General features: G+C 36.8%; 1 protein-coding gene across 2 annotated transcripts in view; it reads left to right on the forward strand.

The window, feature by feature from the left end:
* LOC116301607 (uncharacterized) overlaps window positions 1–13,271 on the forward strand; it is a 50,177-nt gene extending 36,906 nt beyond the window's left edge. For both annotated transcript variants that reach the window (XM_089035457.1, XM_089035456.1), the window contains exons 26-42: window positions 4,038–4,236; window positions 4,716–4,752; window positions 5,266–5,425; window positions 5,652–5,789; window positions 5,933–6,128; window positions 7,270–7,418; window positions 7,646–7,840; window positions 7,942–8,090; window positions 8,193–8,310; window positions 8,502–8,591; window positions 8,673–8,768; window positions 9,398–9,487; window positions 9,638–9,790; window positions 9,869–10,121; window positions 10,696–10,865; window positions 11,285–12,208; window positions 12,627–13,271. In XM_089035457.1, coding sequence (XP_088891583.1) covers window positions 4,038–4,236; window positions 4,716–4,752; window positions 5,266–5,425; window positions 5,652–5,789; window positions 5,933–6,128; window positions 7,270–7,418; window positions 7,646–7,840; window positions 7,942–8,090; window positions 8,193–8,310; window positions 8,502–8,591; window positions 8,673–8,768; window positions 9,398–9,487; window positions 9,638–9,790; window positions 9,869–10,121; window positions 10,696–10,865; window positions 11,285–12,208; window positions 12,627–12,931 — 3,422 coding nt within the window. In that variant the 3' untranslated portion in view covers window positions 12,932–13,271. The remainder of the gene's footprint in view (window positions 1–4,037; window positions 4,237–4,715; window positions 4,753–5,265; window positions 5,426–5,651; window positions 5,790–5,932; window positions 6,129–7,269; window positions 7,419–7,645; window positions 7,841–7,941; window positions 8,091–8,192; window positions 8,311–8,501; window positions 8,592–8,672; window positions 8,769–9,397; window positions 9,488–9,637; window positions 9,791–9,868; window positions 10,122–10,695; window positions 10,866–11,284; window positions 12,209–12,626) is intronic.
* Window positions 13,272–14,563: the final 1,292 nt, after the last annotated feature.

Consider the following 14,563-nt stretch of genomic DNA (forward strand, 5'->3'; position numbering starts at 1 on the left):
CATAAAGCGAGTTATGACAAATCTAGGTTCGCTTTTGAGGGATGTCAATTTCCTTATTCCATATATCAGATAATGATCGCTCAACGTCACCGGTAAAACTCCCGAAGCAGATATTGCTTCGGGTTTGTTTGTGATTAAATGGTCTATCATAGTCTTAGAAGTATTGGTTACACGTGTATAGTCATTAATTAATTGAGAATATTGATACGTGTCATAAATAAACTTCATTTGAGAGGCAAGAGAATCTTTCGGGTGAGCAGCTAGATTACAGTTTATGTCACCCAATAGAATTGATTCCTTGTCTTCAAAATCCACAGCCTTTAAAAACATTTCAAAATCTTTCAATAAATCAATAGACGAACCTGGTGGCCTATACCAAGTTGAAACAAGAAAAGGCTTTGATTTAGGCTTGTGTATTTCAATGACTATGATTTCCATATTCGGAACTATTACGAGGTCATTTCTAACAATATAGCTTAGGGCATTACGTATGTATAGCGCTACACCACCACCATTTGTGTTACGATCATTTCGCTCGAGAGAATAACCATCAATTCTAACGAGATCGTTACTACAAGAACAGTCAAGTTTCGTTTCATTGATGGCCATTATATCAAAATCCAGATCAGTTAACAACATCCTAAGTTGGTCGATGTGCGCTAGTAAACCATTTATATTCAACATACCAAGTTTAAATCCTCTAGTTTTAGGTAGCATAGGCTTTAGTGAATTACGAATTAATAAATCAGACTTTTCACCTATGTTTTGAGCGCCCACTTGGCAAACAGCTAGTTTTCAGTGCAAATTACCTATAGCTTCTTTCAGATCATTAGCTAAAATGGCCACCCCCTTCTTATTTAGGTGTAACTTACTCTTATTCAGGCAGGTCAGATCAATGTTCTTGTGTTTGATAAGAGTCCTACCAGATTGATTGCAGTACTTCTTTAATCTTTTGTTCACATCATAAGCTTCAGATCTAAGGTAAAGAGAGAAAGAAAGAAAGACAAAAAGAAAATAATAATAAATAATAAAATACATACAGAAAAAATTATAGACCATTGACAGACAGGTCAATATTTTTTAGTTTGGATTTAAAGTCGTTAATAGATTTGGCTTCTCTGAGATTTTTAGGTAAAGAGTTCCATAGTTTAGCACCTCTATAGTTAAAACTGCGTTTTAGAAATTCAGTTTTGGGGTGAGGTAGGCATAGTTTTGAAGTACATTCTCTTAAATTATAAGAAGTTTCTTCATGTACATGCGAAAACCCCTCAGATATGTTAGAGGGATATAGCTTGTTCACAGATTTGAACATAGAGACAGCAAGAGCCTTTTTGCGTTTATGCTCAAGATTTTCCCAGCCAAGACTTTGTAAAATATCAACAGATCTAATATCATAGTCTGACTGGGTTATGACTCTTGCTGCTCTGTTTTGCAGTTTTTGTAGTTTTTCGGCAAGTTCTTTGTTTAAATTACCCCATACTTCGCAGCAATAATTAAATAGAGGTTCTACTAAGGAATTATAGGTAACGATTTGAGTATTATATGGTACAAAAGGTCTTGCGCGTTTTAGCCCATAGATAGCTGAATATATTTTTTTGCAAATATGTTCAATATGAACATCCCAAGTTAATGTCTCATCGATATGGACTCCCAGAAGTTTACTAGATGATACTCTGGGGATAGCTGAGCCATTAATGTGGATGTACGGCTTGCGCACTAAGCTATTTAGCTCAAAGTGAGACCCTAGATAATGTACTCGGTTTTTGTCACATTTAGACTAAGTTTATTTGCTAAAAGCCAAGTACTTATTTTACTCAAATCATCATTAATAGCTGGTTCAAGTTCATGTAGGGTTTTGGCAGCAAAAGAGATGCTCGTGTCATCAGCGTACATACGAACCGATGAAAAATTAAGACAACAGGGAAGGTCATTGATGTAAACTAGAAATAATAATGGACCAAGAATCGTTCCTTGCGGAACGCCGCTGGTCAAAAAAGAAGAATCAGAAAGACTACCATTGACAAAGCATCTCTGTTGCCGATTGTTTAGATAAGAACTGAACCATTCAAGCGAAAAGCCTTTGACACCATTAAGATATAGCCTTTTAAGTAATATAGCATGATTAACAGTGTCAAAGGCTTTACTAGAGCTAGGTCAAGAAATACTATAGTATTTAAAAGTCCTTGGTCGAGATTTAAGAACCATTCATTAGTAGAGTCAAGTAAGGCTGTGACAGTGGAGTGGAGGAAGCAAAACCCTGATTGATACTTGCTGAGAATTTTATTAGACACGAGGTAATCATAAAACTGGTTGTAAACGATTCTCTCAAAAATTTTAGCAATAGTGCCAATCACGGAAATTGGTCGGTAATTATCAGGGTCAGAGCGTTCATTGGCTTTAAAATTTGGAGTGACTTTTGCAAGTTTCCAATCTTCAGGGAAAATTCCCGTTTGAATGGACTGGTTGAAAATATCGCAAAGAGATTTAGAAATTACCGGGGCAGCTTCTTTAAGCAAGATACTTGATATATTATCAAGTCCACATTAGATTTGTTAGTGGGTAGTTTTTGTAGTAAATTTAATACAGTAGATGATCTATTTCATTAAGCTTAAATTCTGTGTTAACAGGTCTGATAAAACTTTCGAAACTGACTTCAGAGGTTTTACATATAGAAGCAAGTTTGGACCCTATACTTGCAAAATGCTCGTTAAACGCATTGCTAATCTCATGTGAAGCGAAAAATTTCGTGTCGCCAATTTTGAGTTCAGAAATGGTATTTGAAACATTTTTTCGATTCAAAATTTGGTTAATAGTTTTCCAGACAGCCTTGGGATTACCGGAATTTAAATTTAGTTTATTACAATAATAATCAGATTTTGCTTTTTTAATCAAGTTGTTTGTAACATTTCTTAATCGCCGATATGCAGCCCAGTCATCCGGTAAGTTAGTAGCCTGCAGAGCAGGCGTTCTTTTGATGGATTTGAGAGGAAGAATCGGGGTTTGGGGTTCCTGTTTCGACCAGGAGCCCGTGAGAAAAATGGGACCTAGCAAAAAATGGGAAGGTGGGGGAAGGGGGAGGGGAAAGAAGGTAACGCCTGCCAGCATCCCTTGTTATTTTGAAGAACTCGTTCGTGGGCGAACGAAGGCTTCTGATTGGCTCGGCTTCAATATTTTTGATGGACAGCAATCAATCATAACCGATCGTGCGTTTGGACTAGCCATCCGGCCTGTCCAGTGATAATAAGGCGGATGACACTGAAGAGTTTAGGTTTAGATTCATTTAAATCTAAAGGCGGTTTTCGTTTCGAGGTATTCGAATCATCTTGCATTCCAGGGTGTCGAAGAATACCTTTGCAAGCCGCATTCCAATTCGTGTAGGCAATGTGCTTTACGAGAGTTTCCTCAACGGTATATTGGTAGCTGAGCGACTTCTTTGCGTGCGACGAATTGAACACGTTACCTTTGTTGTCTTCGATCAATCCCCTCCTCAAGGGACTCGATTTATTTTATTTATATATCCAGGAATCTTTTGCTTTCTTCCTTAGTCTTGGCTTCCCGCGCCCTCCCCCTTCGCTTCTTTTTTGCTCGGTTTCAATTCTCGCTCGTACGTTCCAAAGTTCCCCCAAAACCAAAAGAACGCCTGCTTTGCAGGCTAGTAAGTTAGACAATACAGCTAATGTGTGAAGCTTGTGTTTCGCAAAAATAGATTTCATTAATTCCGATGTAAGCCAAGGTGAGCTTTTACACCTTACTCTCTTAGATTTAGAGGGTGCATGTTTTTCAGCAATATTTTGACAGAAAGACAGACAGACAGACAGACAGACAGACAGAAAGAAAGAAAGAAAGAAAGAAAGACAAAAAGAAAGAAAGAGAGAGAGAGAGAGAGAGAAAGAAAGACAGACAGATAGACAGATAGACAGATAGACAGACAGACAGACAGAAAGACAGACAGACAGACAGAAAGAAAGAAAGACAGACAGACAGAAAGAAAGAAAGAAAGACAGACAGATTGCAGTTATTTTTTTAAATATTCCTAGGAAACCCGTTTGCTGCCAAGTTATGGTTGGAAATACCAATCATAGTTGATGGTTCAACAAGTTTATGTTCTCGTCATTGTCACCCCAAAAAGAGATTGGTACTCAAAGCTGGCGCGAAGAAAATCAAGGTTGCAATATATTTGGGGGACAGTGAGCTATGGAGCAAAAGCTTTGGATGTATGACAATGTTTGTCAAAGAGTAAGTATTAACAAAACATAAAAGTATGAATCACTACCTGTTAATTATCTTTTTTCTCTAGGCAAATTTTCTCTTCTTCTTCTCATTTTTTATATAAAACGAATGCTTCCTTGAGGACCTGTTAGGGGTAAATTCCAATATGCTGGATGGACTTGAAACGGTGACACTAGAGCCACGAACTAGCGACGAACGACATAATGCTTTTAATAATGGATTATCGACAGCGAGGCCATGTTTATTATAAATTAGGGGTAAATCCCAACAAGCAACACAAAAACGTTCCGAAATTGCGACACAGGCAGCTGTGATATTCAGACGATGGACTTGGGTACCCCCTAAACCCCCCCCCCCCCCCCCCCCCCCCCAACCCAAATAGGGCTTCGTCACTATTGCAATGCATCATAATTTATTGCACATAAATTCTTTAAACTTAGAAGGCATACCTTTGTTAGACAGGTTTTCGTTTTTTTTTTCTTTAGAATTTGCTATAATGCATCACTTCCCGCGTTGGATGAGGTGAGTAGGGATAACAATGTTTATAAACAATACACTTTTTACGTTATTAATATATCTTTAAAACTTAACTTTTCAGTTTTGTCGCCTTTCGGCAAATTCCCAAATGCAAATTCCCCAAACTTAGCAGTTACGAATTGCTCGTAGGAATTTGGCTTTTCCTGCCGTCAAAAATGGAAAAGGTACCTACTGACGAATTAATTTTGATTGATTGCGGCGAAAAATAAAAATTCAGCGTGCAGCTTGTAGCTACGAGTTTGAATAATATTGAAGTGCCTGCTACAGCTCAAGTACCAAATATTATATTTCCATTAAGTTAGATTATGTTAAGACGGTGCTAACCTTCATTGAGTATTTTCCTTTTTTTCGTTAATCAATTAATTAATTAATTAATTTGTTTTCTCTTTCTTTCGATTATTTATTGATTCACCAATCATCCATTCATTTGTTCGTTCCTCCGTTCGGTCGTTCGTTCGTTTGTTCGAGTATTTATTCATTAATTTATTTGCTTTAAAGTTTTGCAAACGGAAAATCAATAAACTACCACCCGAACCTCCAGACACTGAGTGTGGTAACGATGACGAAATAACCAAGGGCAGAGGAAAGTGTGGTGATTTCCCTGTCTGCTTACCTGGTTGGTCAGGAGAAGGATGTTCAAAGCCCGATCCACCGTCAGGTAATGCGCACCATTCTCAAAATTATCTTGAAGGGTGAGGCTAATATTGAAATACAAAAGAAATAACACAACTTCCATTGGTCAAAACGCTGATCAATATCTCGTGTGTTTTCATGTTAGCCTTGCATCCACGATAATCTTGAGAAGTGTCCATGTTTAAAAAAATGTGCATTCCACCAAGATGTTAATATTTTCAAGAAAAAAGCCTGTAACTTTGTGTTCTTAGGGTGTGTCTATGGAAAAACGTTTGGTTCTGTAAACTGCAAAGTGACTTGCAAGTGTTTTCCTGGGTGGATTGGCACTTCATGTAACGTAAGAGCACCATCTGTTATCGCTGGTGATCCTCACTTGAGCACCTTCGATGGTAAATATTCGTTTTAGTTTTATTCTACTAAGACATAACTATAAATAGATATTATTATTTATTTATTATTTTTAGTTTTATCCTACTAAGACATAACTATAGAATATTATGAATGTTGTTGTTATTTCATGTGTTTGTTGCAGGAGTCAATTATGACTATTTTGGTATTGGAGAACTCTGGGGATGTCAAAGCATCGAGAATGACTTTGGTCTTCAGTTCCGCTTCTTTGCCTACGAGAGAAGCTCCTTGACTGGAGGGATTGCGCTTAAAGCAGGCAACAACACCATCACATTAATGACAGTTCGCACATCTAGCAGTGCTGACTTTCCTGTACTCAGGTAACATCAAAAGCCATTTGAACTGTGATTAAAAGTTATAATTTATAATAATAAATAATTGAATGTTATGAATAGATCTTAGGACGGCAAGGTTTTTTTCTGATATCTTGAGCTTATAAATCGTTTACAAGGATGAACATCATTTTTTGTTTCGTATCGTTTTCTTTATGTTATTTTATCATATTATACCATATTATATAATTATCCATAAAAACCCAATTGGGATCATAAGATCCATAAAACCCAAGAGCAAAATATCCAGAAAAGACCCATAGGACAGAGAGGACCATAAAAACCCGGAGAAAGAAACCATAAAAACCCATTGAGGATCAATAACAAAAAATCCAAAAAGACCCAAGTTATCATATAATTATCCAATAAATACCCATATTTATCATATAATTATCCATAAAATACACATATTTATCATATAATTATCATTAAATACCTATATTTATTATATAATTATCCATAAAATACCCATATTTATCATATAATTATCCATAAAATACCCATATTTATCATATAATTATCCATAAAATACCCATATTTATCATATAATTATCCATAAAATACCCATATTTATCATATAATTATCCATAAAATACCTATATTTATTATATAATTATCCATAAAATACCTATAATTCTCCTTTTCGAAAAACTGATATTTTCACATGTGAAAATATCGTTACCATGTGTATTTAAGCTATTAGTTTATGAATAAAATTTTTTTATAAAATAAAAAGATTGTTAAGTTGCTTTTATGGACAATTATATAATAAACGCGCTCACTCCTGAGAGATTTTCAACACGAGAAGATAAATTTCGTATCTCCAAGCGCCCATGTAATATCCTCTATATCTTTATCCATTCTTGGGGTGCAGCAACATAACTCAAAATCCATCGAGATAATAACAATGAAACAGCTGCCATCTAGGTTGATGTAACAAAAAGAAACTAATGAGAAATGCTTTGTATAGTCAACCCACATGGCAGGTATGACGTAACATGCACCCCAAGAATTGACCTTGAATTATCAAGGTTACTGCACAACAAAGCTGATTCAACCATAGTAATATAACAGTCAGTCATAACTGTTCTGAAACAAATTAAATTGGAACTATTTCTTTCACCCACAGGGTAAATGGACAAAGTCAACATATAAACTTACTTTTGGGTAAAGAAGTTAAATTAGACAATGGAACAGTCTCGATGAGATTGTACAGAAATTCAACCGGAAACGAAAAAGAGTCAGTAGTCATGTTGATGTCAGTTGAATACAAATCAGGTGATTAATATAATAGATTAAAACATTGCACCAAGACGAATTAGGTCTATAAAATTCTCTTACCACTGGGAGCTGGTAGGTCATGATACATTTAAAGAGAAAGATATAGCCAGACTATTTGGTTAGTAAAGTGCAGTTAACTTATAGTTAAGAAACGATACTAAGATTAGGTCTGCATCCCCAGCATGTTGTTTACTATTATTGTTTCTTTTTAATTTTGATTATAGGCATAGCTGTTAGCTTAGACGTTCGACACAGCAAAGTAATGGACAGACAATACATCAATGTAGGACTGACTCCTACTATTGACTTTATGAAGAAAACTAGCGGCTTGTATGGGTACATGGATGGGGATCCGTCCAACGATTTGCAGGGACCAGATAGCAAGATATACACTGATCCCATCAAATTTGCAGAGAGTTGTAAGTACTTGGAGGAATAAATACCAACGTAGAAATTGAGTCTTTGAAGATCACAAAATGCTGCATACCCATTAAATATATTTTTTACTTTGTTTAAACAGGGAGAATAAAAACTTCCAGTCGCGAGGAACTTCTTTGGTCATGGAAGGACTCTAATTTTCATCCTGATGATGTCATGGATTATTCATATACCGATCTAACGTTCATACCAGTTTATAATCTAGCAGGAATTGATGAACAGACCAAAAAGGTTTGCTTGCTTCCTTGCTTCCTTGCTTCCTTGCTTCCTTGCTTGTTCCTTTTTTGATCCATTTATTTGCTTTCCATTATTGCTCTTTTTATCTAATTCCAGAAAGCGATACTTGTGTGCTCATCCATGGGATTGGCTGGAGATTTGCTGAAAGACTGTGTGTATGACGTCGCCATTACGAATGACACAACCCTTTCTGAACAAGAAACATTACAGCAAGGTATTTCAATTTATCGATAAGAATCCGATTAAAAACCCATAACATTTAAAGCATTATGACATATTGACAGTAAATTTAAAACATTGACGAAAGAGCCATTCATGTTAAGAGCATCAGGGCACGGGTTGCACAAAAGACTTTCTACTTTTAAGAAAGCTAAAGCTACTAACAATGGTTTGTTGAATTATTAGGTTGTGAAAATGTTTGTTCTGGGCGAGGCCACTGCGTAAACAAAACCTGTGAATGCATTGAAGGATGGTCGGGTAAAGCCTGCGAAAAAGGTAAGTTTATATTAAAAGCATTATACTACCTATTTGGATATGATATATATATTTGCTGCTAATTCGATTTGTTTTGCTTAGGACAATGTGCTAATTGTTCCCTATTGCATGGCAAATGCATCAATAGTTTTTGCTACTGCAATACAAGCTGGGAAGGAGAAAACTGTGACAAAGAAGGTAAATATGCTGTATAAGACATGTGCAATACCTTGATACTTTTGCACTGATAAAGAAATCTCTTCCACGTCAGTCAAATCTTTTAGATTTTCCATTATAGCATTTCATTCATGTCACCACTGGCGTAATTCTTTCTAGTTGGTTCTTCACTCTCATTTTTTTATTGTGTACCCTTTTATATAATAGAGCTATTGCCCCTACCATCGCTAAAGCCATAGCCATTTTATTTACAATCGTTATCAAATTACCAACATCATCATCATTAGAGTGGTTTTTGTATATGAGTGCATGGGGAACATGCAGTACTGACTCACAGCACGTACACGGCTTCTCATTGTCTCCCATTAATCCATCCAATCACAACGAGTACGCGTAATTACGGCTACGGTAAGATAAGGTACGAATACAAATAAAGTAAAGTACGAATTTGCCGTCGGTATTGTTTCCCACCCATACGAAATTAAAACCGCTCAATAATTAACATTATTATTTCATCATTATCGCCATCATTCTTTTGCATTGGTGAACAAAGCTCAAGTTCCAGCAATATTTTGATACGTTTAGCCTGTATTTACAAATAATTCAATATAAAAACTAGTAATATATTTAACCCATTCTATTAAAAACAGCTACGTGTTTGAATCTAAACAACTGCACAAGTCCCCTTCACGGGAAATGCAAGACTTCTGAAGTCTGTCATTGTAATGATGGATTTACAGGTAAGCATCTATAACTCTTTGGATAAATAAGAACGATCATTCAACTTTTTCTATTCCATGATATTGCATTATCGCGCTATTGTCGTAGGGATTTATTTTTCACATCCATCCTAAATTAAGAGTTTTTTAAAAATTACTTTTAAAAATCAGGGAAGGACTGTAGCATTGTGCCTACTTGTTATGGCGTTGGAAATTGCTCATTCCATGGAGTCTGCGTTGATTTTGACGTCTGCAAATGTAACAAGGAATGGACAGGTCAAAACTGCTCAGAATTTTCATGTCACGATCTATCGTTCTGTTCAGGTACAACTTTACTCTTCGTTTCACCATAAACACACTTAGTCTTTAAAAACTTACATTTATGTCCTCTTATGTATTTAGGTCACGGTCGATGCGTACAACTTTACGAATGTAAGTGTGACCGAGGATGGACCGGAGTTAGTTGTGGTGTTCCCGACTGCCCAGACGTTAACCAGTGCTCTCAAAATGGAGACTGCATATCAAGCAATCAGTGCAAGTGTAAACCAGGATTTCAGGGCGAAGACTGCAGCAAGCCTTCCGACTGCTCTTCTTTATCAAACTGCAGCAATCATGGCATTTGTGAAAATACCGATGGAAAAAACTCAACATGCAGGTAATAAATACATTTGAATTCGTTAGGTCCAACAGTATCCATGAGGTACGCGCGTGTGCAACTAAAGACACGTTGCTTTGGACTTTTCATTGAAAACCTCATTTGCGATAATCTTTTGGCACGTTAAATCGGCTTCTCTGGTGAATAATATAGATATGATATTCAAACATATGAAGTGCATCATCGCAACTACTAGCTGATAACCAATAGGACATTTGCATGATGGCGTCATTTAACTACCACTACCAAAATACTTTGCGAATTCTCCGCTCTCCCATTCAAATTCGTACTATTCCCTCGTGAGAATAGTAAGACAATTACTGCTGATTAACTGAATAAAAAAACGTTTTCAAGGGATCATGGTAGTTGTAGTAAATGACGCCATACTGCAAGTGTCCTATTGAATCTTCTAAAGATGTTTTTGCAAGTATATATATACTATTATGAAGCATGATTTAAGTCTTTGGAATTCATATTTGCCCACAATATACCAGCGTATATGAGCGTTTTCTATCAATATTTCCCTGCTTTCAAACGCCTCGTTTTTGTCTTATGGTCAAACTTTTTCGTTTAGGTGCTTTTCTGGCTTCAGTGGCCCAACATGTAATGAAACATCATGTGCAGAAGTCCATAACTGCACTGACCATGGAGAATGTATTGATGCTAACCTTTGTAATTGTACCATTGGATACTCTGGGTATGACTGTAGCAACTTCTCCTGTGAGGTGCTGAACTTCTGTTCAGGTATTTCGCAAATGACTTGTATATACACTACAGGGCTGGTTCAGGGGAGATGAGTGGATTCGGTGGCTATTAACCAATCCACTTTTGGAGTTAAAAAATACTGAATAAATATCTGGATAAGGTAAAGTAAAACCAAAAAGGACGCTATTGATGCCTTTCTAGGTAACAGCCACCCCATCGAAATATAGAATAGCGTCTACCTTAGATGCTTAGTCTCTTATCAAATATATACTGTACATACATCAATCAAAAAAAAAGTTAGCGGAACGCAGCTACTGCAATCAGAATTTTGAAGACAATATTCTTTAAAAAACGCTTTTATGTGACCTTGAAAAAACTGGGCGCCGTCGCTTTCACCATTTCTTCGATGACTTCAATATCAAAAGATTTTGAGACAAGATTCATTCTGACTCTTTTAGGACGTGGTGAATGCATCGATTATAATGTTTGCAAGTGTTCAGGCCTGTGGTATGGAATCGCCTGTACCATTCCAAACTGTACTGCTTATAAAAACTGTTCTCAAAAAGGAGACTGCATCGCACCAAACACTTGTGAATGCTACCGGGGATACGATGGCAAGTACTGTGATCAACCGGCGCCACCAAATCTGCATTCCCCAATTTTTAACGTCACCGTTCTTAACTTTGCTTTAAACGAGAGTTTACCTGCCGGAACACCGATAGGAATGATCGTCGCTAACGATTCTGATACCGGTCGCAATGGAAAAATCCTGTATTCTCTTGTTTCAAATAGGTATAGTCGTTTATTTCTATTAAACAGCTTCTCAGGAGCTCTGTCATCGGGAGTAGTTTTCGACTATGAAACTCTTCAAAATGCAACTTTCAAAATCGAGGTAATTGCATCAGACGACGGATTTCCGCAAAAGTTCACCAAAACAAATGTATTTATAACGGTTAGAAACGTGAACGATAACTGTCCAGTCTTTAATGGGTATCCAACCACCATTGATAAAACAATGCTGCACATTGATGATTCGAATTTTGAGCTATTCTCGGTGGTTGCCACTGACGCTGACAGTGACGAATATGGATATGTGACCTATGGCATTACCCCACCAAGTATGCAGCGCTATTTTGCTATCGATCCCTACAATGGCACGATTATTGTGAAGGAGGTACTTCAACCAGATGTATATGTCTTTGATGTTGTTGCAACAGACTATGGAGACCCTCCCTGCGAATCAAAGAAGGCTGTAAAGCTGACTGTTCTTTCGACCGAGGATAAAAAGCCTACCACCGAACAACCATCGACAACTACAACATCTACCAAACCTACGACTGCGAAAACAACAACAGAAGAAACAGTGAAACCTAAATCCACAGGTATCTTTCACTCCCTTTTCCTCAAATGTTTTTTAAAATATTTAGTTCTTTTTGTGCTTGGTGAATTATTCAAGATGTAAATTACGTTTCTTTATCAAGATGAAAAATATGATCTTGATGAAAATATAATTTACATCTTTTCTCCTTTCCTTCCTCCCTTGCTTCTTCTCTCGCAGTATACATTCTTCTCTTTCTCTAGCTCTTTGCATTTTGATTCTCGAATACTCCAGTTTCGAAAATGAGTCTGTAATCGAGGAACACAGCGGTAACCTGGAAATCGAAACTGGACATTTTTTTAATTTTTTCAATTACAAATTTTAATCATTTGTTCGTTTGGTCACTTGTTTATTTATTATTTCATTCATTTAAACCTTTTGCTTCACACTTTAACTAACGCATTTAATTTACTTCTTGGTAGATGAAAAAGCAACGAGTACATCAGCCATACCTTCCTTTTCAACGACAGAAACAGCAACGATTATAGCTCAAGCGACCAAAAAACCTGTGTCCACTAGTGATACAGTAAAGGTTGTTCTTTTTGTTGCATTGGGTGCCATTTTTGTTGTGACTGTTTTTGCCATATTGCTATGGAGATTTTGTTGTCGCAAGACACCTCCCCGCAAAGTACATGCTGGCAGACATAACGAAGGATTGGATGAGGTACCAATGGAACCTATCCAACAGCGAAGACCCGCCATAGATACTTGGCTAGAACGAAGCTGAAGTGCAGTACATTCTCTTGTTTTAGCTGACGCATAATGCATTTATATAAGCTTTGTAAATAAGCAAAGGCTATGGTAGGAGGTATAAACTGTTAAAGCATCAATTGTAGGTTAGGATAGTATTTACAAAAGTCCTAGCGAGAGTCTCACAGCTAGGAGTATGTACTTTGTGCGTGGGTAGAGAGAGGGAGGGGTAGGTGCTCCTTCTATAAGGAAGTTCCTAAGCTCTTTAACCCCACTTCTCTGTCCTTTCCCAACATTTTCTTAGATAGAAGAGTATTATAAACACGTGTAAGCTGAGGAAATTGGTCTTAAATAAATATCTAAAGTCTTGATTGTAATTCATGGTATTATTCATCAGAAATGTATGGTAGTGAATATTAATGAAATTATCATCGATCAAACCCAGTTATGGACAACTGTAAGATTCCTCGCAGTACTCTTATTGTGGATTAAAATTATAAGACTCAGGATCACAGGTTTTTAAATCTGCTGAAAATGTTGTAGTTTTCCCATACAATAAAATGTAGCATCGAATTCACCGATATTAGTGGAATAAGAGTGACTAGTATAGCAACATTTTTTTCAACTAACCATCTTGAAATGTTTAGTTTTTTTTTGTGGTAATTGGATCAAAAAGGCCCTATGTGCCATGAGGCGCCGAAGAGCATAGGTAACAGGTAATTGGATCAAACATCACTGACTTCGCTTCGCGTTGGTTCGCAATCAAATCATAAACGGGTTCCGGTGTAACTAAGACAGGTGAAGCTTAAAATCTTTCAAAATAATCTGTTTTTGAAGTTGAACCGGTAAGTTTTAACTACGAGGGACGTGCTTGCTATTCTTCTTGAAAATTATGTTGAAGAATAGCTTTGTATTCTGATATGGAAAAGTAGGCTTTAATCCATATGTTTCGCTGCATGAACAGACAAAAGACTGAAAAAGAAAAAAGCCCATAACGTACCCTTATGTCTGAAAGTGGCATTGGCATTTCCAGAAAGCAAGTAAGTATTAACTAAAAAATAATAATAATCAATTCAATTGATTCTAAGCTATATTAGTTTCGACATATTCGGTTGATGCCGATGTTGATGGTTGTGGTGAAGATGATGTGCTTGATGCTGTTGCCCCTGTTGCCGATACTGTAAGAGGCAGCGATGAAAATGTAGTTAATGATGTCATTTTCCCTGATGCCGTTGCTGATGCTATTACTGATGATGATGATGGTGTCCCTGTTGCAGATAGGGATACTGTTGCTTGTGGTGAAGATGATGTGCTTGATGTTGTTGTCCCTGTTGCCAATACTTTTAGAGGTGCGGCTGCGGTTGTTGTTTGGCTTGCTGTTGACGATGGTGTTGTGGTAGTTATTGTTCTTGTTGTTTCTGATACTTATGATGCTGTAATTGCGTCCTTGATGATGCATGCTGTTACGAACGACCTCTTCCACTCCTAGCATATAAATTTCAATGCTATTTGCCTTTTCCTTGAACGCCCAATGCATGGAGGTTTTTTAAAGCAAGAACATAGCTGAGGCTCTTTGCAGCGTGTTTTTTTCAGTTTAGACAACCCGATAGACATGTTGAACTGATAGTTTTCTGCAAGAGACGAATCGTAGGCAGAATTTTACATGGTG

Source organism: Actinia tenebrosa, unplaced genomic scaffold (genome assembly GCF_029948245.1).
Source record: "Actinia tenebrosa isolate PJP-AT-01 unplaced genomic scaffold, QUT_ActTen_1.0 PGA_scaffold3__52_contigs__length_22856419, whole genome shotgun sequence".
Lineage (NCBI taxonomy): Eukaryota > Metazoa > Cnidaria > Anthozoa > Actiniaria > Actiniidae > Actinia > Actinia tenebrosa.